This window comes from Lathyrus oleraceus, chromosome 3 (assembly GCF_024323335.1).
Source record: "Lathyrus oleraceus cultivar Zhongwan6 chromosome 3, CAAS_Psat_ZW6_1.0, whole genome shotgun sequence".
NCBI classification, from domain to species: domain Eukaryota; kingdom Viridiplantae; phylum Streptophyta; class Magnoliopsida; order Fabales; family Fabaceae; genus Lathyrus; species Lathyrus oleraceus.
In genome coordinates this window covers 163,081,388-163,108,897 of record NC_066581.1, presented here as the reverse complement: position 1 = coordinate 163,108,897, position 27,510 = coordinate 163,081,388, and the positions used below count along the sequence as shown (strand labels likewise).

At 34.3% G+C, this 27,510-nt stretch overlaps 3 protein-coding genes across 4 annotated transcripts; 1 reads left to right on the top strand and 2 right to left on the bottom strand.

Annotated features, from left to right (window-relative positions):
• Window positions 1–4,265: 4,265 nt before the first annotated feature.
• LOC127130220 (secreted RxLR effector protein 161-like) lies at window positions 4,266–4,725 on the bottom strand. Its single transcript, XM_051059270.1, has 2 exons — window positions 4,629–4,725; window positions 4,266–4,546 (listed from the first exon to the last, which is right to left on the bottom strand). Exons 1-2 carry the CDS (start codon window positions 4,723–4,725, stop codon window positions 4,266–4,268), a joined length of 378 nt encoding a protein of 125 aa, XP_050915227.1.
• Window positions 4,726–9,470: 4,745 nt separating this feature from the next.
• Window positions 9,471–11,100, top strand: LOC127126003 (uncharacterized). The gene is made up of 3 exons (XM_051054863.1): window positions 9,471–10,439; window positions 10,516–10,688; window positions 10,789–11,100. Exons 1-3 carry the CDS (start codon window positions 9,687–9,689, stop codon window positions 10,913–10,915), a joined length of 1,053 nt encoding a protein of 350 aa, XP_050910820.1. The 5' UTR covers window positions 9,471–9,686; the 3' UTR covers window positions 10,916–11,100.
• An 886-nt stretch (window positions 11,101–11,986) lies between these two features.
• LOC127126002 (nuclear transport factor 2) lies at window positions 11,987–17,920 on the bottom strand. 2 transcript variants are annotated; one of them, XM_051054862.1, is made up of 9 exons: window positions 17,609–17,920; window positions 17,391–17,525; window positions 16,928–17,234; window positions 16,211–16,479; window positions 14,935–15,154; window positions 14,343–14,461; window positions 14,193–14,258; window positions 13,514–13,595; window positions 11,987–12,435 (listed from the first exon to the last, which is right to left on the bottom strand). In XM_051054862.1, exons 1-9 carry the CDS (start codon window positions 17,645–17,647, stop codon window positions 12,287–12,289), a joined length of 1,386 nt encoding a protein of 461 aa, XP_050910819.1. In that variant the 5' UTR covers window positions 17,648–17,920; the 3' UTR covers window positions 11,987–12,286. The 2 variants fall into 2 exon arrangements, with proteins under 2 accessions (XP_050910819.1, XP_050910818.1); XM_051054861.1 differs by having other exon boundaries at window positions 14,343–14,464; window positions 17,609–17,919.
• Window positions 17,921–27,510: the final 9,590 nt, after the last annotated feature.

The following is a 27,510-nucleotide window of genomic DNA, read 5'->3' as shown; positions in this document are numbered from 1 at the left end:
AGACTAATCTTCGATTGCTCCATATAGAATTGTTCATGGATAACTTTTCTAAATGAGTCAAATAATTTATGGAATGCGTAGGAAGGGTAGTAAATTATGTAAAGGCATTCTTTGTAAGGGAACTAGGGAAGTATCTCATCCTTAATTTTTCATTATTCACTATGTCCCCCGCCTCATCCAAATATCGAGCAATGTGTTCAACTGTTGACTCATTAGTATCACTAGGAAATTTGGTGAACTTTGGGACTTTCCATCCCATTGGGAGTTCGGTTTGCAACACAAACTCCGAAAGGAGAGTAATTTGGCCTCTACAGGTCCATGTTGACACTATTTTGTGCCATTATTCTTTCGACTATGGCTGCAAGGTTGTTTTTGAAGGAGAATTGTCATCCAAGGCGCAGCGGAATATAAAAAATTTCTCCTTTAATGATCCTTACGAATGGGCATGATCAGTGATAGAATCGTTACCTCTTGTGGCGATTCAAACCTTTGGTGCAGATTCCTTGTAACGATCAAAACCTTGGATACAGATCCACAGGGCGATCTCGAACGTTGAACGATGACAACGTCTCTACTCAGTCCACACGAACGGATTCCTTTAATCTCAGTGCTAGCTGGTACGAATGAAGGCTTTGAGTGAGAGAGAGAAACGAAACTCCAACTCTTCACTTGAGTTGAATCTCTGTGGAGTCTCAATGCTTCTACCCAAGGGGTTCTATTTATAGAACCACTTGTGTGGGCTTCAAGCTAAAAAGTCCACTTAAGTGTATTTTGGCCCATATCTCATAATATGCCAAAATCACTTAAGTATTTGGTACCTTACCATATTTCGCCTCCCACTTAAGTGCACCGTACATTATGGTGTTCCTTAGTTACTATATTTCTCATCAATCCGTCCTTTGTGTGTGACCCTGTAGGTTTTCGCGACGTTGGCAATTATATTAAATCATGCATTTAACATAATAAACAGTGAGCGGTATCTAGCAACACATCACTGCTACCCAAGACACGAAAATGTCATGTGATCTGACAAAACCTCTTGTGATAATAATTATGTGTATAATTACCCCTTTGCCCTTATGTCTATATTGAACACAAGGTATAGACCGTGTCACCTTTGTCCAGTTCAATATTGGGCCATAGACATTTATCCTGTTACGCAGGATGGGCAAATTCCATCTAGGAAACTCATGTCCCTCAGCATGCTTTGTGGAGTATCCATCAACTGTCTTTATGGTTATCCAGTTACGGACAACGTTGAATCAGCAATAAAGCACTCGACTCTACATCTAGGATCCATAGTGGTTTCAGGTCGAAGAGTGGTATACACTATTATCACCATGAGAATAACTTATGACACTTTGCATAACTTTATGTATAGTATTCTCATAGCGGGTCAATCCGGTATAAATATTACTCCTAATATTCATACCGATGTTTAAGACTTGATAACTCTTTATCCATGATCCGTGAGATGTGATCATCAGTCTACAAACATAATAGTCTTAATTCTTTAATGTTATCCCACTTCACACTAAAGCTCGACTACGGATACTTTAAGAATAGTGTCCTTATGTTTAATGTGTTCTCATGATTAAGTCACACTTAATACATTAAATGGACTATCTATTCAGGGACTTTATTAATCAACCATAATAAAGAAAAATGCCTTTTATTATTAATAAATAATTCGATACAAGTACCAAAAGTATTGGCCTCTAGGGCTTACACCAACAGTTTTCTCCTTATATATTCTTGACAAACTTGACGAACCACTTGGTCAGCATATTGGTCTCAATTTACTACCAAACTGGAGGTCTTTCGGCCTCCTTTGTTCGACTATCTGGGGCACCAATTATTGCCCTTAATTCATTGTGTTTTCCTTATGGGATATCCCTTAATTTCGAATTTTCCTCAACAATTGAGGTTTCACAATGGGTTGAACCGACGTTGGTGGAGTGCCAAAGAAATATGCAATTTGATTGATTTGAGTTGCCAACTGTTGGTAACTCTGATTCGTATTTTAAATCAATTGGTTAAATATTATAACCATTTGTTGAGTAAGCATATTAACCATATTGTCGTTACTTTCGTTCATCTCTTGTCTCATTGTCATCACATAATTCGTAGTAAGTGTTGGAATTGCTTGGGAACCAAATCTCATCCCTACTTGAGGTTGTAGGGTTCGACTGGGATTGCCTATGGTCGAGTCAGATGCCAATATCGGAGAATACACATCCATAGTGTTGTTAGAAATGTCAAAGGATTAGTATGTAGGTTTTCCATCATTGAAGTTGGCATATCATAAGGTTGTTCACGACCCGACATGGGCATTGTGAAATTGGTGGGAAAAGGTCTAAAATTTGTTTCAATAATTGATCTAGGAGTCACTATGTGACTTTGTGTTATCGAAAAGGAAAAATCATCCCTTCTTGTGGATTTAATGGCATAACCATCATCGACAATATGGTCGTCATGCTAGCAATATAGGTGATCGGTTCAATCGAACTTCAAGAAACCGTGTTTGTCCTAGTGTCATTGGCCGGTTGTTCTCCATTGTTGTTGTTTTTAAGATTAACCATCTTTCTAACGTATCTCCTCACTGGATTTCTACTCTCTCTTTTGGTTATCCTACCACTCCTCAATCCCATGCATTCTCACAATGTAAGGAGTTTCTTAAATGCAAAACTTTAAAATAAGAATTTTTAAAGACAAAAGATATAAATTCACACAAATATAGTCCCATTGGGTGTGCCAATTTGTTTATCATGGATTTAGCAAACAAAAACAAGTTTTAATATATTTAAGGGGTTAAACTCGAAAAGATCCCAACACATATTTGATGTGAATCATGAACTTTGAATGATTTTGACATAAATGTCGAAATGTGTAGTTTGAATGTAATAATTGAAAATCGAAATGAAGTTTAAAGGTGATGTCTGAAATGTAAATTGAAATCGAAATACATGTGAAAATAAAAATTGAAAATGCAAAAAAGATTTCAATATAAAAAAAAACTTTAATTTGTAAAAAGTGAAACGCATACGTACATTCTATAACTCTTTTCTCAATCACACAGATACTTTGATATATGTAGAATTGTGGACCCCTAAAACTCAAAGTTAACGATGCTTATATATTAATCCTAAGGTAACCGTCTACAAAGGTCGACTACACATAACATGCCACGTCTCTAGTTCCATGCAGCCTTCGTCTTCGACGGGCTTCCATGTGTCTTTCAGTAACCATTTGATCTTATCCACCTACATCTCATTCGACCACGTAGAAAGTGTCTTAAAACTCTGAATTTTACTAAGTCTCCAACTTTTTAGACCAGATGAAATTTTGACCTCAGTAACATTACCTATTGACAAGTCACATTTGTCGAAATCCTCATGGTCATTATTCACCATTTTAAATTTACGCTAAAATCATTATTACATGACTTTTATATCATTAATGCTAGTTTCAAAATTTTGAGATAACAATTTCATGGGGATTTGTTCAGAGGTGAGTGGGGCTTTTAATGGATAGGATTTTCCAAGAGAATGAGGGAGGAAGAATATTGACTAAGAATTAAAAGCAAATCTAAAAAGTGATTTTTGAACAGGTGTAACCGGTTAATATATACATGTTACCATTTATGACAACGTGCCTCTTAAAAAAAATTTAAAACAAAAGTGAAGATTTCGGCCTTGTAACCGGTTACAGTTAGAGTGTAACTGGTTACACTCAGAAAAAATTGAATTTTTTTATAGAAACAAGTATGAAGGAAGGATTAACACACATATATATACAAATAATATCATGTTATACACATATATTAAAACATATAAGAGAGATCATCAAAGCTTTTAATTCACACAATAAATTATGAATTAATATATAAAAAAAACAATAAACATGTACATTGATATAAGTTTAAAGAAGATGACATTATATATATGCAATATTGACTTTGTGTTGAATTTAAACATCATTTTCATCCAATATCTCAAGCTCTCTTTGAATCTTTTAAAATGGTTCCTTGGCTAACGGTTTTGTGAAAATATCCGCAATTGGTTATTTGTATCAACAAATGCAACTTTGACATCTTCATTGAGCACGTGATCTCGTATAAAGTGGTGTTGTATGTCTATGTGTTTGGTTCTTAATTGCATGACTAGATTTTTGGTTATATTTATAGCACTTGTATTGTCACACTTTAACCTAATACAACCAAGGATTACGCCATAGTCGCAAAGTTGTTGCTTTAACCGTAGGATTTATGCACAACAACTTTTTGCTGCAATATATTCAACTTCAGTTGTACTAAGAGCACTACATGTTTGCTTTTTATAAGATCGTGATACTAAAGCATTTCTTAGGATATGACATGTCCCGTTTGTGCTTTCCTGGTCTGCTTTACAATCTGCATAATCTGATTCAGAATAACCAACTAAATCACATACACTAACTTTAGGATACCATAGTCCAACCTTTGTTTTTCCTTTGAGATACTTCACGATTCGTTTCACGGAGGCGATATGAGATTCCTTTAGATTTGCTTGAAAACGGGCATAAAGACAAACACTAAAACATAATGTTAGGACGGTTTGCCGTCAAATAAAGTAAAGAGACAATCATACCTCTATATTTTGTTATATCAACCGGAATATCATATTTATCTTGATCTACATATGTTCTAGAACCCATTGGAGTAGTTATTTCTTTGCAATTGCCCATATCGAACCTTTTCAACAATTCTTTACAATACTTGGATTGGTTGATGAAGATGTCATTCTTTAATTGCTTAATTTAAAGTCCAAGAAAATAGTTCAACTTACTCATCATGGACATCTCGAATTCTCGTTTCATCATCATTGAAATTTTTTCACATGGGTATTTGTTTGTTGATATGAATATGATATCGTCAATTTAGGTTTGGACCAATAAAGTATGATCTTTGATTTTCTTAATGAATAATGTAGTATCAACCTTACCTTTTTTAAACCCTCTTTCACAAAGAAAGATTCTAAGTCTATCATACAATGCCCTTGGTGTTTGCTTCATGCCATAAATAGCCTTTTTTAACTTGTAGAAATGTGAAGGATTCTTGAAATCTTCAAAATCGAGAGATTGTTTGACATAGACTTCCTCATTGATGTATCCATTCAAGAAGGAACTATTGACATCCATTTGGAATAATTGAAAATTTAATGAACTAGCATAAGCAAGTAATAAACGAATAGCTTCTAACCTTGCAACCAGAGAGAAAGTTTCTTCAAAGTCGGTTCTTTCTTCTTGATTATATCCTTGGGCCACCAATATTTCCTTGTTTCAGACAATCATGTGATTCTCATTAAGTTTTTTCTTAAACACCCATTTGGTACCAATGATGTGTTTATTAGTTGGCTTAGGAACAAGTTCCCAAATTTGGTTTCTTTTGAATTGATTTAATTATTCTTGCATGGAAAGCATCCATTGGTCATCTTCTAAGGCTTCATTAACCTTTGAAGATTCTATTTGAGAAACAAATGCCATATTCAAGCAAGCATCCTTGAGATTTAGTATTGTTGAAACTCCTTTGCTAATGTCACTGATAACTTGTCTATTGGATGATCACGATGGATTCTCCATTCCTGAGGAAGTTTACTTTGATTTTGCTCCTGTTGAATGTTTTCCTTTTTTTGTTCCAAATGATCAACCTTTTTATTTTTAGCAATGTCTTCCATAGGTACTTCTAAAATATCATCATTACAAACAATTATATCCTCCTTAGAGGGGCTAGTTTCATCAAAATATACATGCATTGATTCTTCAAAAGTTAAAGTTCTTTTATTATAAATTTTATAACCCTTACTTGAGAGAGACTAACCAAGAAAAATACCTTTGTCAGATTTTTCATCGAACTTATCAAGATTGTATTTGTCATTGTTGAGGACAAAATACTTACATTCAAAGATATGAAAGTGAGCAATATTTGGATTTCTTCCCTTGAAGAGTTCATATGAAGTATTTTTCAAAATTGGTCTTATGATAGCTCGATTGCTTACATAACATGTCGTGCTTACCGCATCCGTCGAAAAATACTTTGGTAGATTTTAGTCACTTAGCATGGTTCTTGCAAGTTCAACTAGAGATCTATTTTTCCTTTCAATCACTCTTTTTTGTTGAGGAGATCTTGGTGCTGAAAAAATATGAAAGAAACCATTTTCTTCACAAAATTCTTCAAATGATGTATTTTAGAAATCTCCGCCATGGTCACTTATAATTGATGCAATATTTCATGATTTTTCATTTTGTACTTGCTTTGCATACTTTTTAAATGTCTTGAAAGTATCACTTTTCTGCACTAAAAAAATGTCCAAAAAAATCTAGAAAAATCATCGACAATAACTAAGGCATATAAATTACCTCCAAAGCTTGTTCTTGATGGACCAAACAAGTCCATGTGCAACAATTGAAGTGACCTTGTAGTTGTTATCAAATTATTTGACTTGAAAGTTGATTTGGTCTGCTTTCCTTTTTTACATGCATCACATAATTTATCTTTAACAAGTTTTATCTTTGGTAAACCAATGACCATTAGATCATGTTTGACTAATTTTTTTAAATGTTTCATATGAATTTGGGATACTTAGTTGTGCCAAAGCCATTAGTCATTATTGCTTACCATAAGACACTTTATTTTCAAGGATAAATCATCTAAAGAAATCATAAAAATATTACTAATTCTTTTACCCATAAGTTTTACCTCATGTGTGATTCATCTTCAATTAAGCATTCATTTTTTGTGAACTTGATTTTGAAACATTTACCACAAAATTGACTTATGCTAAGAAGATTGTGTTTTTAGTCCTTCTACATAAAGTACATCTTCAATACTTGTGAAAGATGATGCTCTAATTTTGCTTATGCCAAGAATTTCTCCTTTGTTGTTGCCCCCATAAGTGACATATCTCTTGGCCTTTAGGACTAGAGATTAAAATTTGTTTATATCTCCCGTCATATGCTTAGAACAACCACTATCAAGATACCATAGATTTGTAGTGGTCTTCAAGTAAACCTACAAAACAAATTAAAATTTGTTAGGTACCCAACGTTCTTTGAGTCTTGATAGTTAGTTCTCTTTCTACGTTTTCAAGGACACAAGATCTTTATAGATTTATTTCATCATGTTATTAGAAGAATCCATTATAATCTTTCACCAAAGCTCTACATCACCACCATTACTACAAAACACTTGATTTCTTGTGTTTCAATTTTACAACAAAATCCTTCTTTTTTTATCATTCAATGTTTTTCTGTTTCACCTAAACAAACCCATAAGTTTTTCTCAAAACCCAGATTCTTCAAATCCATATAAAACACTTCACCAGAATTCACCCTAAATGTGTTTTTTTTCATTTATTTTTTGATTGGGCTTTAATGTTTAACTTACAAATACGATTATTCTTTTGAGTTAATTAATTTGATTAGTGTTTGCTTTATGATGTTCTTGAGACAAATATGGTGGTAGTTCTGGATTTGGAGGATCCTAATAGCAAGACTAAGATTGAAATAAAAATCATCCTTCTGATACTGATACTGATTATGTTTATTTGAGTAGCAACCTGAGCAACAATGTATAGTGGAACTTTTAAGTGAATGAGAAGAAGTGATTTAAATTTTAATTTTGAAACAACTACTTTTCCAAATTGTGTTTGTTATTTATTGACAAATTTATTGGGATAAAGAGAAAACAAATAAATGTAAAAAAATTTATAAATTTCAAAGATGAGAACGATTTTTAAAAATATAATAAATGTTTGAAAAGATAGATGATTATGTGAATTTCTTATCCAAATAACTCAGTTTTTCAAATGGATTTCTAAAATATCTCATGTTTTAAAAAATTCTCAAAATACCTCACTTCTAGATCTGAATTGGCGACGTCAAGTGTTGTTGCCATATGAATTTGCGACAACTGTATATTCTTAAGAGGAGACGTCAATTAGATGACTACTTCTTATGATGTTGTCAATTCAATTGACACTAGTGTACAACTTTATAAAGGATATGTCAATTGGATTGGCGACTCCATATGATGTTATCAATTCAATTGGCGTCAGTGTACAACTTTATAAATGAGATGTCAATTGGTCTGACACTAGTGTACAAACAGATTTTTTTAACATAAATAGTAAACATTAATATTTAATTAAAAAAACATTTACATAAACATTAACGATGACGACCAGATTGGTCATACCAACCATTTGTGCCACACCCCCTAATTACTCTTACTCGTCGCCCTCTTTGTTGCCCTTGTGTTGATTCACTCTAGATGTTTGAAGATTTGAGGTCTTAGGAACAATTGATCACTGGTTCCACACCCCTTAACTACCCTTACTATTTATGTAAAAATATTATGTTTGTACACTAGTGTCAGACCATTTGTGTCTTCTTTATAAAGTTATACACTGATGTCAATTGAATTGACAATATCATATAGAATCGTAAATCCAATTGATGTCTCCTTTTAAAATGTAAAGCTGTCGTCAATTCATTTGACAACAACACTTCGTCTAAATCTAAAAGTCAAGTATTTTAAAAAATTATTCAAAACTTAGATTATTTAAAATTATTTGAATAAAAAATTATGATATTAAAACCTACTTTTTCAGAAAAAATTACTCGTAATTTTTTTTATAATCCATTTCTTAATCAAAGTTGTGATGTTTATGCTTCTTTAATAATTGGGTAAAAAAAATTAACTTGGGATGAGTTTTAGAAGATAAAGGAGAAGATGAAGAATAGGCTATTTTCATTTAATTTATATTTATAATAGTTAAGATTAATTTGGTATAAAATTATACTTAAATAAAAAAAAGTAAAGAATTAATGTTGATTAATTAAAACTAAATTATTTAATATAAAAAATATTTAATATTTAAAAATAAAAGTTAGTAATAAGTTATAGTCATCAATCCTAAATGTCTAAATTAAATAGTACTACTACTAATAATATATGAATGGTTAAAAGAGACACTAGATTATAGTGGACCAAAACATTTCTTCCTGGTACTAAATGCCACCCATGTTTGGGTGTGCATTATGGTCGCCGCCACCGCAAGTTTGTTGAAAACTTGACTAATGAAAATGCACAAGCTACAAGCTGTGGCTTTTAAAGCAACGCGCGTACACTTTTTCTTTAAAGACATGTTAATACTATATTTAGAGACCATTCCCTTTAACCAAACAAAGTTTTGTGAACCAACTTCAAATAGTAATCAATTTTGGTGAGAAATAGAATAGTCCAACTAGCATGTGAATTAGCACGTGTAGGGACAATAAAAGATTCTCGTGAATCAACGGAGGATATGCTCTTCACATGTGACCCTCGGTTAGTTGGTGCAACAGTAGTAGTACTTGACTCATATACTTTATCATCACGTTTTAATGTTTAGTCTATATATGAGAAAGACACTGACATTTACAAATACTATACTACTTTTCATTTCCACCGTCCCTTTAATCAAACTAAACCATATCAATACTGTGATCCAAACACCTTCTCCACCTTTCATATTCATGCATTAAGGTCCAAATATTCAACCACTTGCTTCAATCATTTACCTTATTATATAAAGGATCTAGTTTTTTTATTTGTTTTCTACTGCTACAAATATCTTTTTTCTGTCCAATTCTCATCATAAGAAAACATGATGCTAAGAAGCTCTTCTACACCAGTTCTTGGATCTCTCCTCTCATCCAGTTCCTTTCCTGATAGTCCTAATCATCATGAACCTTGTCATGCACTCAAGCATCTACCACCACCAACACATCACAACAAGCTCTCTTTCCATCAATCTGGTTCGTTCAATCTCTCATGCAGTTCTTCTCCGATTTCTCCTTCCATTACTGATCTTGAAAGACAAAACAAAGGGTTGATTAGAAGAGTTCAATCTGAAGGTAACTTGGAAGATCTAGCTTATGCTAATGAGGAGAGATTCAGTTGTATGGATCATTCTTCTAAGAGGTATTCAGTGAGACAAAGATGTTTGCCACTTGAGACTATTCCGTCTTTCTCTCTTTCTAAGCGAACAGGTTTGCGCGAAGAAGAGGAAGATGTTGAAGATGAAGAAGACTCTGATGATGAGTTTAGTGTGATGAGTAGTATGAAGGTGAGTGGAGAAATGGATAGAGTTTGCAGGGTGAGATTTGGGGAGGAGGGAAAGGTTGGTAGTAAAGAAATGTATCTTGCAAAGGGGCTTGGTGTTGATGTGTGTGGTGATGGAATAGGTGGCGGCTGCAGAGGAGGCAATGGAGGAGGTGGTGATTCTAATTTCATGGGATCTAGAGGGAATGATGGAGATAATAATAATCATGGGGTGGAAGAATATTACAAGAAAATGGTGCAGCAAAATCCAGGGAATTCATTGTTCCTGAGAAACTATGCTCAGTTTTTGTATCAGGTAACATCTATTTCTACGAGCAAACTTGGTTGTATTGGTGATGATTGGAAAATTGATGCTGTTTATGATTTGACAGAGCAAACAAGACCGTGAAGGGGCAGAGGAGTATTATTCCAGAGCCATACTAGCAGATCCAAATGATGGAGAAGTTTTATCACAGTATGGAAAACTAGTTTGGGAGCTGCATCAGGACGAAGAAAGAGCCTCTAGCTATTTTGAACGAGCAGTACAGGCCTCTCCTGAAGACAGGTACATTCGGATCAGAACATTGTTGTACTAGTGTAACAACAACCTTAGATGTTGGGAAATCATTCTAACATTTGTGTGTTTCCATGTGATGATATATCAGTCATGTACAAGCAGCGTATGCGAGTTTCCTTTGGGACACAGAGGAAGATGAGGATGCAGGTTGTGACGAGATGCAATGCTTACCTCAACATTTTCATGTGGGAGCTATGGCTACTACTGGTGCTTAGAAGAGAAAGGCTGAAAACATTTTCTGATGTATATAAGGGTCTCTTAGATGACTTGGAGCTTTATTGTAGAGAACCAGAAATCACAAGCTGAGTTTCTTTTGCAGTGTCGGTTCATTGGGTTCAAAATTACTTAGACTTGCTTCAAGTTTGTAACCATTTAAGTAATCAACAAACCAATTGATCAAGTGCTATGTTTGAGATTTTTTTCTTGCTAGTTGATTTGGCAACAAAGACACCAACTTAAGGATGGTAAAATTGGAAACACTTGCTCGAATAACATTAGAATCAATTAAAGAAAAAAAAATGATAAAACCCATGATTTAAAGCATCCCAACCAATGAGTTTCAACTCAACTGTGTTCAAGACCATCTGAAGAGATCGCAGATAACAATGGAACAATTTGTTGAACAGATGCTACAGCAGAAATCTCACAGCAATAATTTAGTCAGAATATGAGTTTTTGCTGGGAACTGGATTACATATCAAAGGTCTGGTTTAGAGTGTAGGACTTCAATAAAAAAATACTCCCCAACTTTAACGAACATTTTTTTTTCTTCAGAATACAAATCCCCAAAATGGGAGAGCTCAAAAAACGGCGAAAAGAAGAAAATTGTTAAAATTTGATAAATTCTTTAAATAATATTACTTAAGTTCAGTATATACTAATATTATAAATTTAACTGCAAAAATATGAAAGATTTCTTATATTTCCCTATGTGCCTCTCCTAAAAACTATCCTAAGAATATGTTTGGAAGGAAGAGAGGACTAATTTTTCTTTATTAAAATTAAGTTATCAATTGTTTCTTAAAAGGATTAAAATGTTACATAACTGTTTATCCCGTTATGATTCAATTTTTGAACTTTAAAATATAGCAAAGAATAGACTCAAACCTGCAAAACCCTCTCAGAAATCCAACTCTCGTACACAACTAAAGAAAAGGTTTTACCACAATTTTCAAAAACCCTGGCCAAATTAAAACATTGAATCATAATTCCCCCTACACTATCAAAATAAGTCTCAAGAAACGCAATGAAATGATCAGCAGCACAACCCCCACAATCCCTTTACCTCTTTCAACACCTTTTCTCATTAAAGAAACATCCATGATCCTGACATGAGGCAATTTAAATAACAAAACTTCCCACCTGAATGGCATCATATAAACCATTCAAAGGGAACTAGCTGATCTATACTCGCAAAACAAACTATTAAGTCTCAACAGCTTTTAAAGACACTCAAAATGTAAGAATCCTTTTCATGAAACCATAGAAGGAAAATGTTGTGCACTAGATACCGAATCAAGCTCAGATTTCACTAATTGTATAAGCCCCTTCAAATACATATTCAACCACGCTTTCACGACATCTTCCTATCGTGAACCATACTGAACATAACTGTCGCCTCTGGGTCTGGTATAGTCTGAAGTGTCCTGATAATATCCCCTGCCCGAGCTCCTACCACCAAAACGCCCTCTCGGAGCATCTGTTGGATAACTGCCTCTGCCTCTTCCCCTTCCTCCTGAAATAGACATAGGAAATGGATATCAATATTACAAAAAAAATCACTACTTCATGTGAAAGCTAAAAGACAAAAACACTCAAGCGAACACAGTACTAAAAGTACAAAGACATCATTTCAAATAGTTTCATTGAAGAAAGAAAACCAGCATAAGGGGAGGTCAAGGACAAAATACAGTTCTTCACAAAAGCACTGGAATAAAAACAAACTACAAAACAAACAGGCTTGTGAAATAAAAAAACCAGTCTCTTGGAATGTCTACCTTAGAAGCTCCCTTAAAATTTTTTAAATATCTATTGGCAGTCATAGAACAAAAGGCCGAATGACAAACCGCACATTCAGATCCAAACCCACAATTCTTCAAAACAATAATCATTTGACAGTAGCACAAATGCAAAATAATCGTTGTGGGCAACACTAAGAGCCTAATTTTATGTTAAATTAGGAAACAAAAACAAGTAATGTGGCAGCTCCCATCAAATTTTTGGCAATTCCCAACACCGCCATCTATTCCTTTGGTGGATGTAATAGCAGCAACAAAATGTCAGAAAAATATGCTTCCCTTTATTAGTCACCTCCTACCCTGCATAACCTCATGCAACCAAATCGAACCCAGAAATATGCCCAAATAAATTTCAGAGCAACAATGGTTAATGCTAAAATTTCAGCTCCCTACAAGGCATCCCTATGAAGCAGCACCCAAATTGCAATAATTATTCCATTTTATCACACTCGGACTCTATGATACATCCCCCAGCCCAGCCATATTTCAGTTTCAAACAAGATTCCCGAGGTTGGTAAAGCCATCGCAACAACCAGTACATGCCAGTACATTGGCATGTGCTGCCATAACTATCAATCCCCTGTAAAACTAATATGGCATGCACATACAAATGAGACCCCACGGGTCTAATAATAAGAGCACTAAAGCTAATGCACACATGTGAGACCCACATGGTCACTTAAGCAATGGAAGTAACAACTAGCAATCAATACTTTCAAAGCTTTCGGACTAACAGGTAAAACTCTCATAACATTAGAAAGAGTAAATTGAGGCAAAAAAAAAAACGGGCATTACTTCCTCCTCGAGCTGCACTGCTAGTGCTTGGTCTTCGCTCCTCAATGTATATCGGTCTTCCATCCATATGTATTGGAGAAGCCTACAATAACCGTGCATAAATTTAGACAAAGGTGAATAAAAAATTGTGTAAATCAATAATATGGACATTGCAGTTATTGCATCATACATATAACAAGACCATTGATTTTAATAGAAAACCAGCGTTAGATATACTTTATTAGCAGAAATTTTAACAGCATTAGACATTGATACTTGACTTCAAAATGTAAATTTAATTAAAAACCTACATCCACAGACTTTGGTATGCACAACAATATAGAAATCATGCTTCAAGTATATATAAACCAGTATATAAAGCATAAAAATTAAAAATATAAAATGAAACCAAAATAATTTAACCCGATATCCATATGAAAACATATGATCATGACGACAAATCAAATGAAGGAATGGAGAATGTTCTCGCTTTTAAGGAATAGAAAAAAATTGATTATGCACATTTTTGGTAATTTAACTGATAGCATGGTCAAGCAAAAAAAAGTAGAACTGCATCCAGTATCTTTTTCATGTTTTCTGATTATTATTATTATTATTATTAGAGGCATGGAAAAACTAGATAATCAAGCATATATGATGTCTAAACACAAAAAAATATTTAAATAAAATAACACCAAACCTGAAGTGCATTTTGAACGCCAATAACGTCTTCGAATTCCACAAATGCATAGCAAACTCCAATTTCCTGTAAACACCCATTTCTATTTTAGATTTTTCTTTTTTCCTTGTTGAGTGTATAGTCATTCAGTTTTATGTAATGAGGAGTTACCTGCTTGACCCTTACGAATATTCCATCTGGCTTAATTCTGCCAAAATTCTTAAATTCCTGGTCAATCTCAGCTTCGGTAATATCAGCAGGCAGGTTTCTCACATAGACAGATGTTACTTCTTCTGGAACAGAGTTATAGATCGGGTGTTAAATTGATGACTCAACTGTAAATTCTCAGACAATATTGATTTCAAATCTTTAATAATGCAGCACAGCTAAAACATAGTCACAGAAATACCATTTCCAGAGTCGTAAAACAAAACACCAATTTTACCATAGAGAATACTCGAGTTTGATTTTTAAAATTCTTTTGGGAATAAAAGCTTATGCCTAACAATTTCTGATGTCTCTTCCCAGACAATTCTGCTTAAAAAACATTTCAATAAGTAGGAGTGTAGGACAATAGTGTAAAAAATTAAACAAGCACCATTTAAGGTAACAAATGCAGCAGTCAATAACACCCTTAATGGATGGTGGGAAGGATGAGTGAATAAAAAATTTCCCCCGTATCAATAACATAAGTACTACAAGTTATACAGATACCATACAACATATACTAATTAAACAACTATAGTAGGAAAAAGAATCATACCATGGTCAAATCTGTAGCCATCCACTGCTGCATCGGCCCCTGACTCTGAAACATATGCAGATGCTGAGCTTGACTGCTGATAAACAGGCTGCACCACAGCCTGCTGAGCAGCAGGCTGTGTCACATGATTAAACTCAGAAGGAGGAGCACTTTGAAAAGAATGATGTGGGGCATGTTCGGGTGCAGCGGGCAACACTGATTGGCCTTTGGAGACACGTAACTACAAATTCATTCAAACATGAATCTATTAAGACAGCGGCAAAAAGAGGAAAAATATTTTCCTTTACTACAGGTTTGAGTCCAGCAAACAACAAAGGGCTACTACAGTGTAAAGCTATGTAGCACCGCCACGTCTAAAAAAAGGTGTCTGTGTCTGTGTCGGACACCTAACCGACACTAATGATTACGTTTAATTTAAATCATTTTTTCAATTATTACTTGTGTCGTTGTGTCAGTGCCGTGTACGGGGTGTCCTGACTCTGAAACATATGCAGATGCTGAGCTTGACTGCTGATAAACAGGCTGCACCACAGCCTGCTGAGCAGCAGGCTGTGTCACATGATTAAACTCTGAAGGAGGAGCACTTTGAAAAGAATGCTGTGGGGCATGCTCGGGTGCAGCGGCCAACACTGATTGGCCTTTGGAGACACGTAACTACAAATTCATTCAAACATGATTGTATTAAGACAGCGGCAAAAAGAGGAAAAATATTTTCCTTTACTACAGGTTGGAGTCCAGCAAACAACAAAGGGCTACTAATAAGTATTTAATGCCTAAAAATATTTTCCTTCACTACAGGTTTGAGTCCAGCAAACAACAAAGGGCTACTACAGTGTAAAGCTATGGAGCACCGCCACGTCTAAAAAAAGGTGTCTGTGTCCGTGTCGGACACCTAACCGACACTAGTGATTACGTTTAATTTAATCATTTTATCAATTATTACCTGTGTCGTTGCGTCAGTGTCGGTGCCGTGTACGGGGTGTCCGTGCTTCATAGGTGTAAAGAGATTTTTTACCAACACTGTACCAAAACTAAAACAATACAAAAGGTAGACACGGATCCTTCAATGATGTCAAACTTTGTTTATGGCAGTGTAAAGAGATATTTTACTGACACTGTACTAAAACTAAAACAATACAAAAAGATAGACACATATTCATGAATGATGTCAAGCTTTGTTTATGGGCAGTAAAGAGATTTTTTACTGACACTGTATCACAACTAAAAAAAATTGTTTAATAAACATAAAAAAAACATAACTGAAAGTTGTACATACAATAGATGCATAAGTTTTCTTAGCAGGCTCCTCAAAAGACTCTTCCACAAGAGTGACAGGGGTTTCACGGATAGTATGAGCAACATCATGCACCGGTGGATATGATTCCTGTGTAGGAGTTTCCTCCACCACAACTTCAGTCTCGAGATCTTCTTGTAGTTGCTGTTGCTGCTGCTGCTCAGGAAGACTATACTTGTCCACTGGATCATCATCTATATGAACTGAGTTGAGATATTCTCTTGCTTCTTCCTCAAACCCATAGTCCGAAACTGATAAAAAAGATTAATGACTAAGAAATTATTGCACGGAAGCATGCTTGTTTTAGTCTATGAAAAATGCAAACATACACATACATTTTTCCTATAATCTATATGAACTGAGTTGATATATTCTCTTGCTTCTTCCACAAACCATAGTCCAAAGCTGATAAAAAGATTAATGACTACGAAATTATCGCCCAGAAGCATGCATTTAGTCAATGAAAATTTTAAACATACACATACATTTTCCTACAATCACCATCACCATAAAACCAAATCTCCTAAGCCTGATTATTTTAAAGTACCATTTACTAAATAGAAAGATACAGATGCAGTGACCATTAATTTTTTAACCAGGTATTTCAGTTTGTACAAACGCTAAACATATAGCAGCACAGATATTTCTGGTTAAACTAGAAACAAATGTCCTAAAAACAAGATTCTGCAATCAAAATACCTGGTGGTTCAGCATAAGAAGCAGAAACATGTGGCTGTGATTCAATCCTCTCAGATGTCACCGGTATCAGATTCTGATGCACTACTTCATCCTCAACAAACTGAAATATATCATTGAGCACAAAGTAACCCTTCTCCTGAGGTGCAAGGAAGAATGTTTGAACAAACCTCTGCCTCCTATTGACATCCTTGATCTTAACAACACCCGAAACCATCACAACCACTCCTCCATTCCAAGAGTCCAGAGAATTGATTGTCTTGATCTCAATTGCCGAAAAATTCAACGACGTAACAACATTATGAATTTGCTGCACAACAACAACAACACAATCCAATTCAACCCAATCAACTATCCATTAAAATACCCTCGAGATTAAAATCACCTAGAAGCTAAACCCTTGTACCCAGAAACCTTACACAAACTGAAAAAACAAAGAGATACGAGTGATTATAATATGTATTACCAACACATCAGATGCGTTCTCGGTATAATCACCATCAACACGAATCATTGAGCTTAAATCGGAGTAGAACTGATGAACAAGAGCAGGCTGCTGACGAAGAACTTGATAGTACTGTCCAACGAAGTAAGAACCCACCTGCAAAGCAAAAAAAACTATAACTTTACACAAATCAAAAAATCCAAGAGCAAAATAGATTCAAAAAATTAAATAAAAAAAACCTGGGCAGCACTAACGGAACCCTGATACGAAGACGCCATTACTATAGCTAAATTCTAAAGCAAAACAAGCATGCAATGTTTCTCCTAGCTCTGGTGACGGATCTAGGAGAAAGATGAATGAACGAAAACCCTAAATCTTCGATAACACTGTTCCTAAAACGAAACCCCAGAGAAAAAAGTGAAAGAAAATGCGAATTGAAGAAAAACGAAGGAATCGAAGTAGATTGATATAGATCGAGGAATGAATGAATCGGAGTGGTTCTGCAGTTAACTGAAAAGACGAAGAAAACGAAACAGCGAGAGAGATTCTTAGTTTCATCTTCTTTATATATATGCGATTTCGCGAGGGGTTTAGGATGAAATCGTGGCCGTTGGATTATTATCATAGATAAGTATTAATAAATGTTTTTAGTAAATTAGTGATTTAGTAATAGTAACGTAAAATTTCAGGGGTCAGATTGTTTTCAAGTCAACGAAAACGGACGGAGGGAGATGGATGGACTTGGTTGGACTTTGATGCTTAAAGTGTAAACTGTGTGCGTCAGAGTTCTATTCTTTTTTAGATTTTTTTCTTTCCACTTCTTCTCAATTTGTTAGAAAACACGAATTCAACTGTGTTAGATGTAGTTTGATAGATCTAGTTTTGCTTCATTTGGATAAAACTATTTTTAGATTGTTTATGCTCTTCAAACTTATGATGATGTATGTGCACATTCAAGGCATGGAAAAACAACTATTTCCATATAATAAACATGGAATATCGTATACAACAATTTCTTGGCAGTATTACAATTTCTTTTAGAAATGGGGAAATTTAGTCTTTGCTAAGAGTATAATTTATTAATATGTTACACTTGAAAATAAGTAATCAATAGTCAAAACCAGCAAGTATGTTAATTTAGAGTTGCTCTAATTTTCCATAGTCGATAGAAGGTTATACAAGTAAAAAAATAATTGAATGTGGATTAATATAGACTTCCTTAAGTATGTTGAAGTTCCCATCGGTTCAAGTGTTAGATTTAGTTAAAACTTTACGGAATCAACCAATTTGACATTTTTGCGGTGTCATTACAAACAAACTATTGGCACACACTCACGTTCTAAGAAGATGGTGCACACATGCATCAAAGATTTGAGAACTGCCATGAAAGAGAAAAAAACAAATGGAACATAGGGTTCCATGTACTCTATAGTGAGGAATATTATGCGAATACTACAATAAAACTTTAAGTTTAAAAACAAATTTGATACGACAATGTAGAACTTCAATTTGCCGGATCACAACAACTAGGAAATTCATTCACCGTATAAAAATTAAGTTAATGAATTCAATTAAATTCATCTATTTATAAATATGGATCGATTAAATTCATCTAATACATTTTGATGATCTAACAGTTTTTTTATATCCAATTATTTTTTTTTAAATATAAAAAAATCAATTTTTTTAAATATTAAAAAAAATTGGAAAATACAAAAAGAAAATTGAAAAATACAAAAAAACGATTTTTTCCAAAAAATTTAAAAATATTTTTTTTGAAAATACCAAAAGTTGATTTTATTTTTGAAAAAAGAAAACACAAATTTTTTAAATTTCTTTTCCAAAAATACAAAAAAAAAACTTTCAAAAAAAAATCTGAAAAAAAAAATGATTTTTTCAAAAATTTTAAAAAAATATCTTTTTTTGAAAAATAAAATAAAATTGGATGGATGGATATTCATCCACTAAAAATATGATAATTGATGGATTGGATAGATTTTAGTCTTAATTGATGGATTAGATTGGATATTTTTAAGAAACTTTTAGTGGATTGTTAATGGATTAATGGATTGTTTTGATCCATACATTAACAATTTAATCCATCCATTTTGTCACCCCTGACGACAACGCTTGGTGTATGCATTTGCTTTCGTTAGATTTAATCAACCGTATGAATCAATTTTCATCATTAGTTCATGAGGTCATGCCAACATAAACCTAACGATACTCCGCAAATTTTAAGAGTACATATATTTGTAGCTCTTCTCATTGAATGTGGAGACACGTCGACTAATCCGCCTGAAGTCCCAGATGCTTTCAATGTGTATTTCATTAGTTCACAACAACTCGATAACACTGTCAATCTCATTAACATGTATAAAGTCTCACAAAAACTCACTAACTTTGTCAAACTCATATTTCACAATGGGGTTCAACAAGTTACAGAGTTTGAGGTAGTCCTTGTCGATTCGATCTTTTTATTATTGCGACATTGTCGGTACACTTGCCGAGAAGTCATAAAGTTTTTGGCGTGGTTGCGGGGACTGTTGATTATTCAACAAGGCGACGTTTGTGCAACATTTTATTTTTAGTCTTTTTAATTTTTGTTTTATTTTCTTATTTATCATAGTGCTACTGAGGTATTTTATGTTTTTGTATATGCAGTTCAGGACCAACATTAGAATCATTGGATCCAGAAATTGAAAGAACCGCATGTGCTATCAGAAAAGTAGTTAGAGAAACAACTCTAGACAGCGGAGTACCAGAAGAAGAGAAATTAGCAAGTTCTTCTAACTCTGAAGAGGAAGTCACCATGGCAGTTGCACAACCCATAATTATGGGGGACTATTGTAAATGAACGGATGAAGGACATTTTTCAAGAGGGTTTGTACCGGCATACCCTACTAGCTTTAATACTAAAAGTTATGCACTTTCAAGTTTAAGAGAAAATTTGTTCGACGGGAACGCGATTAGAGACCCACTGGCGCATCTTACATGTTTCTATGAAATAACTTCAATGTGCAAACCCACTGATGTCACTGAAGACCAGGTTAAATTGAGATTGTTGAGATTCTCACTTCAGAAAAGTAGTTAGAGAAACAACTCTAGACAGCGGAGTACCAGAAGAAGAGAAATTAGCAAGTTCTTCTAACTCTGAAGAGGAAGTCACCATGGCAGCTGCACAACCCATAATTATGGGGGACTATTGTAAATGAACGGATGAAGGACATTTTTCGAGAGGGTTTGTACCGGCATACCCTACTAGCTTTAATACTAAAAGTTATGCACTTTAAAGTTTAAGAGAAAATTTGTTCGACGGGAACGCGATTAGAGACCCACTGGCGCATCTTACATGTTTCTATGAAATAACTTCAATGTGCAAACCCACTGATGTCACTGAAGACCAGGTTAAATTGAGATTGTTGAGATTCTCACTGACTAGAAGGGCGAAAGATTGGTTACTTTGCCTTCCAAATGGAATAATCCAGACTTGGAGGATAAATTTTTGGAAAGATTTTTTACTACTACTCAGTTTACCGAGCGCCGAGCAGAAGTTGTGAATTTTAAGTAGGAAGAAATTGAGTAACTTTAGAACTCTTGGGAAAGATTCAAACTTTTGTTATGCAGATGCCTGAATCATAACATGAATAATATGGAGCAAATGCAAGACTTCATCAAAGGTCTCAAGAGTCAAACTTATGAGTGCAACTTTTTATTTAGATATGTTTTGCAGGATGTCAAAATAGAAGAAACTTTAGTGTTTTTGTACATTGGACGATATCAATTGATTCTAGGTGTGCATTGTGTATTTTAGCATTATGCAGCATGTCAACATGTTTGGGAATGGTCTAGAAAGTATCCATGCATCAAGAAAATATTTTGATGCGTCAAAATTTGAGTGTTTGTGTGAAAAACACTCTATAGGTCGACACATACGACTTTAGGTCGACCTATATAAACTTTTTTTAGTATATGTCGACACACATGCTTCAATATTGAAGCATGTAGCCACTATCCATATGCCACCTCTTATAGGTCGACCTAAGACCTTTATAGTTCGAAACACAACTTTCATAGGTCAACCAATAGACCTAAAATCTTGAAATTTTGGATTCCTTTCAATTTATTTTGCTTCAAACTTGCATCAATCCTGATACATGCATCATTACTAGTAAGGTTGAAATTTTGCTTCAAACTTGCATCAATCTTGAAATTTTGGATTCCTTTCAATTCATTTTGCTTGAAATTTAGGTTGTTGTACCATATATTGGGTTGAGAACTTTGAGGGGTTCAGTTTAGAAAATCAAGTTGGAGTTTTCCTTCAAGATCTCTTATGGTTTGAAGGTTTTGGACAAGATTGTGCAATTCGGATTCGATCGAGTGAAAGCCTTGGGACAAGGGGTTCCTTGCAAGGGAGTAGCATGGTACGGTGGATCGTATTGACAAATATTGGGTTTCAACAAGTGTGTGATTGGGATTAATTCGGCCTAGTGAAAACTTTAAAGAACAAAGAGTTTCGTTCAAAGAAGTAGCGTGTGGCGGTGAATTGAAGCAGCATTGTTGGTTACCTGACCAATCTTTGATCAAGGGTTTTGAAGGTGGTAGAGCCAACATCAAACCTAGGGTTTTTAGATTCAATTTCTTCATCTCTTGTATACACACATTTTATAAGTAAGATATAATATAATACATCAATTCGAATTTGAATTGAGTGCAAATGTACCCATAGCGATGTCGATTAGGGAACTACCTAAACAAATCCTTGTTACTCTCTCTATATATATTTCTCTTTTGTTTTTAGGTTTGCAAATTGTCGATTGCATTGATCGTTTGATCAATATTGTTTGGATCATAATTTTGAATGTGTTTTGAAATTTGTGTTGTTGTGTAAATCACAAACCACTGGGTTGTGATTGGATTTTTAGAACAACAAACACCATATAAAATTCCAAACATTGTTGATCTCACACTAAATGTTCGACAAATTGCTTGACTTAATTTTTTTGTTTATTTTCATTGGAGATAGACTTTTCCTATTGTATTGTATTCAACTAGTTGTGATTCGTTGTTATTGATTAAATTATGGATTATTATCGTTGGATTGACACCTCTATGCATATCTGAGCTTTTCGATAGTAGGTTCGAATAGACAATTATTTGATGGGGAAAATTTTGAAACTTGCTTTTACGTTATAAACTTTTTAAAAACCAATTTTGGTTCAAGTTTTAACTTGTGACCTATTCACCCCCTATAGATCTTGACATATCGTCTAAAAAGTGGTGTCAAGAGCTCTGGGTCATTCTATGCTTAAGATTTGCTTATTAGATCATGGTTACCGAACCTAAAGAGGCGTATAATAGAGCACCTATTTTTATCGATGAGAATTATGGCTATTGGAAAGCTTGTATGTATGACCATATCAACTTCGTTGATAAGAGGGTATGGAACGCCATCATCGATGGTCCTAATGAAATTACAGTGACCAATTATGAAAGTGTCATCATACCAAAATCGAAAGGTCAATGGAATAATAATGATAGGAAGTTGTGGTCACATGATTGGAAGACACAAAATATTCTCATATATGTATTAGGTGTTGATGAGTGTTATCATGTTTCCCATTGTGAAACCTAAAAAGCTATATAGGATGCATTAGAAGTTGCCCGTGAGGGAACTAATGAGGTTAAACAAGCTAGGGTTAACACATTGAATCAAGAGTTTGAAAACTTTCATATGAAGCATGGTGAAACCATTGCCGAAATGCAAAAGAGATGCACACATATTATTAATCGGTTGAATGCTCTAGGTAAGCCTATTTCCAATGATATTGCTACTAATAAGGTTTTGAGATGTCTTAATAGGGAATGGCAACCCAAGGTCACCATAATCAAATAGGCGAATGATCTTAAAGTACTTGATCTCACTACTTTGTTTTGTGAATTGGAAGAACATGAGTAAGAATTCACTTGCTTGGAAAAACATGAAAAAGAGTATGAAAATAAGGTAAATAAGAAGAAAGGTAGAGACAAAAAGGAAAAGAAGAAGTCTATTGCTCTAAAGACTTCAAGCTCAAAGTCCTCAAACAATGAGCATAGTGATTGTGAAACTAAAGATGACAAAGACTCCGATGAAGAAGATATGGGGTTGTTCATCAAAAAGTACAATAGATATATGTGGCAACAAGGAAATAAGTACTCTGAAAAGGACCATAGTAAATCTAGAAGGTTGTCAAACTCCTCAAAGGAATATTAGAATAAGAAAGGTAATGTTGGAAGTTCGTGATACAAATGTGGCCAAGTAGGTCGTTATAGGTCGGAGTGTCCTAAGATCAAGAAGGAAAAAGAGAAATATCATCACAAGAGATCTAGCAAATCTAGAAGAGTCTATGTTGCTTGGGGGAGTGAAAGTGATTCTTTAAGTGATGAAAGCTCAAGCTCAAGCGTCAGATCGACAAAGATGTTCTACATGCCCAACAAAGGAAAGAAAAAGATTGTAAGTCACTCTAAGTCTAAATCTACTCATGACTTATCTTATTCACAATTACAAGAATATTTTGAAAATCCATAAAGACGGGCCATAAATGCTTTTAGAAAATTGATTTAAACAAAAGAATATTTTCTCATTTGGAAGCTAAAATGTTAGAAAACTAAAAGAATATGGAAGCACTGAGACAATCTATGGCAGATATTCTAAAAGATAAGAATGAGGATAAAAGACCTTCGTGGTTTGGTTGTGAGACTTGTCATATTTGGAAAAAAGAGGCAATAACTCTTAAATCTAAGGTGGATAAGGTTTTGCAATCTAAGGTCACTTTTGTTATTAACACTTTAAAATATGATATATATTCTCATAATCCTTATAGAAGGTATATCTATGTTGAAAAGAGTTCAAATGGAAAAAGTACATCTTCTCACAATGTTTATTGTCATTATTATTGCATGAAGGCTCATATTATTTCAAAGTGAAACTTTAGGAGACTTTTTGTCCCTAAAGGCGCTTATCAATGGTTGCTTAAATGCAACTAAGGTTTTACTAATCATCAAGGACCCAATGAGGATTGGGTACCTAACACTAGTTGTTGATCTTGCATGATAGATGTCTTGACTTTATGAAGAGATTATGGGATCTCATTTATAGAGTCAAAGCATAATACAGGTGGCATCTCCTTATTGCTTTGACTATGTGGCACGTAAGATGGATTGTGTTACCAGGAAGGTTAATTTTAATGTTCTTTAATTGGTAAAAGTATGTTAATTATTATTAATGTTTTTTATCCGAGAAGTGTCGGAAAAGGTATTGTATATCATGGTGTAAGTTATCTTAAATAAGACATACTCAAATTCATCAAGTTAAGGATTGATCAACCTAAGATGATAAAACATGAGGGGGAGCAAGATAATTATCATGATTGAACAAAATTGACATTCCAAATATAAGGATAATCATAAAGTCAATGAGACTCTTGGATATATTATTAATCGCACTTTCAAGTACTCTTGCAAAGGGAAAAATGGTAAGAGCATTTGTTTTTCATTGAGCTTGTGGCATGTTTTTCATTCATTTCAACTTTTGTTCGAGAGTTTCTTGTGGAATGCAAGTTCATCCTCCGCCATTCGTACGGTGAGGTAATATAGTTTCAATCCTTTTTCTTACTTTGTTAGTAAGTATTTCTTTTACATGTGTTGTTTCTTAAAGGTATATGACGTGTTATGTGTATAATATATGTGATAAGTGTTCACTTCCAAAATTTTCATGTGTAACCATTGTGTGTTTTCACTTTACATGTTTATAGTGATATTATTCTAATGTCTTCATATTTGATCTATATCATTTTCCATTTCATGCCTACATTTGCATGTTTGCATGATTTTAGCTATCAAACCATGAGAAATTATCATATACATGCGTCTCTTATCAATTATTCATGCACGAGTCAAAGTGAATCCTCTAATGTCATTCCATGTTCACAAATGTCAAAATTTCCAAGTTTTGGATGTTATGTGTTGACACGAAATTCGTAGAGGTCGACACATAAAATTAAGTTTTTGAATTTGACAAAATTCCTTCAGTATACGTCGATACATGTAATGGATAGGTCGACACATAAAATAACTTTTTTGAATTCTTTTGCCATTCATTTCAGTATGTACCGACATGTGACCTTGATAGGTAGATACATGAGTTCAAAGGTCAACTCATAAACTTAGTTTATGGTCAATCTTTCTTCATTTCCTTCACTCTCATACATGCATCAAGTCTCTCCAAATTCTTCATTCCATCTTGTACCTTGAAAATCCCTCAATTTCTATTAGATTTTGCTTGTTTCATTCACTTTATATCATTAACACTCATAAATTCCAACCAATCATTTCAATTTTCACCAATCTCAACAAAAATTTATTTTTCACCCAAACTCACCAAAAATCTATTTTTTCACTTGTTTGTGGTGTATCTTCACTTCTTTGTGTGTTTCTGTGATTATGTGTATGAGGGTGTTCGTAAATTTCTCATACTCATTCATTTTTCATTCAAACACTCGGTGTGCACACTTCATTTCAACAATTTCCATGGCTCATAATCTCTCCAAGATCAAATTTGATGCTAAAGGAAACGAGAAGGCTACTTCCTCTGCTACTGCTGCTGAAAATCCATTCACATTAGTTTCAACAAAGTCTAACAAGGATTTTCAAATAAAACATCAAAATCGACTTGTTATAAATTAATATTTCCGAAGGCGGTTAAGGTTGGTTGCTTGGACATACTTGATATTGTTAAGCTTGTTGAGCATTAACAAATTAATTATTTCCTACAGCTTGCTCAAGATTACAATGAGGACCTTATTTGTGTTTTCTACTCCGGATTACATGATATGCAAGGTTCTTGCTTCAAGTTTTCAATAGGTAACAAGACTTATCAGTCTACAAATGATTTATGGAAATCCTTGTTTGGTATTACGGTGATTGATGATGATGATGAGGAGGAGGAGGTTGGCCCGTTGGTTACAAATAGTGACACTCATGTAAACTTTGATTGAGGTATTCATGTGGATGAGCTCCTTAAGGCTCCTTGTTTTGAGGATTATTATGATCCTATTTCTACCAGCCAATTGAAGATGGTGCCAAGAATTATGTTATGAGTGGTATCTCATATCTTGCGGCCAAAGAATGGTGGATTCTCGAGAATTGATTTTGCTGAGATTCACTTGGTATATATTTTGTTACATAAAGTCAGAATAAATTGGCTTCACTACTTTGTATCCCACATGTTTGTTGTCAAAGAATACAACAGGGGGACTTGTTAAGTCTGTATACTTGAGAGGGCTAAGAGATCTTTATCCTCTTAGACGATCAATAATTGTAATTGTAACACCTCAAAATTTGCCCTCCTCTCTTGGGACTAGCTTAGCATATTGCATTTCGTATTTTTGGGCATTAGGCATTTGCATATAGCATATCATGTGAAAATAAGAGATCACCCTCCAAGGTCTTTTCAGAAGATGTAGAAGGTACATGATTTGAGCCTGAGGGTTTCTTTAAATTGATCATCAACCATCTGAGGGTTTGCAGTGCATTAGGGTTTCTTGATCCTTCAAAGGTTGAGCAGTGTCTTGATTGCAAGGGTATATTACCATCATCATGGTTATGTCATCCTCAAGGGCTTCATTGTGCATGCTCCAGTTCCTCAGGATTAGGGTTTTGACCTCTGGTCAACCCTAATCACTGACATTCTTCCAACCAGGGATTTTCAAGGAGATGAGGTATTTTTATGGAGTGAGGATCACATGATCAGTATGTTGAGCTTATATGAGCCAAGGTTCGTTTTGAAGCAACTTTGCCAAGTGTTAGAGGCTCAAAGTCATCAGTGCATTGCCAAGTCATTTAGGCCCCATAAAAGTCAACTGAAAGTCAACTGAGGGCTAGGAGGTGGAGAAATGGTTTGAGACACTTCATTCATGTCCAAAAGAGGTTCAATTGTCATGGCAAATACATATCTTGAAGAATTTGAGGTCAGATCAAAAGTTTCCCAAAATGGAAAGTGACCTCTAATTGAAAGTTTCCAAAAATGACAAGTTTTTGGACCATCTTCAACTTGACTTTCCAACATCAAAGAAGTTTCAAATGAAATTTTGTCCAACATAAA

Bases quoted from the DNA above. Each gene is read 5' to 3' on its own strand.
- LOC127130220 (XM_051059270.1), bottom strand. From the start codon at position 4,725: ATGGGCAATTGCAAAGAAATAACTACTCCAATGGGTTCTAGAACATAT. The intron at 4,547-4,628 runs GTATGATTGTCT...CCCGTTTTCAAG, and splicing joins TGATATAACAAAATATAGAG to CAAATCTAAAGGAATCTCAT.
- LOC127126003 (XM_051054863.1), top strand. From the start codon at position 9,687: ATGATGCTAAGAAGCTCTTCTACACCAGTTCTTGGATCTCTCCTCTCA. The intron at 10,440-10,515 runs GTAACATCTATT...ATGATTTGACAG, and splicing joins ATGCTCAGTTTTTGTATCAG to AGCAAACAAGACCGTGAAGG. The intron at 10,689-10,788 runs GTACATTCGGAT...ATGATATATCAG, and splicing joins CAGGCCTCTCCTGAAGACAG to TCATGTACAAGCAGCGTATG.
- LOC127126002 (XM_051054861.1), bottom strand. From the start codon at position 17,647: ATGGCGTCTTCGTATCAGGGTTCCGTTAGTGCTGCCCAG. The intron at 15,155-16,210 runs GTATGTACAACT...ATGAATTTGTAG, and splicing joins AGAAAACTTATGCATCTATT to TTACGTGTCTCCAAAGGCCA. The intron at 14,259-14,342 runs GTAACTCCTCAT...GGGTGTTTACAG, and splicing joins TATTCGTAAGGGTCAAGCAG to GAAATTGGAGTTTGCTATGC.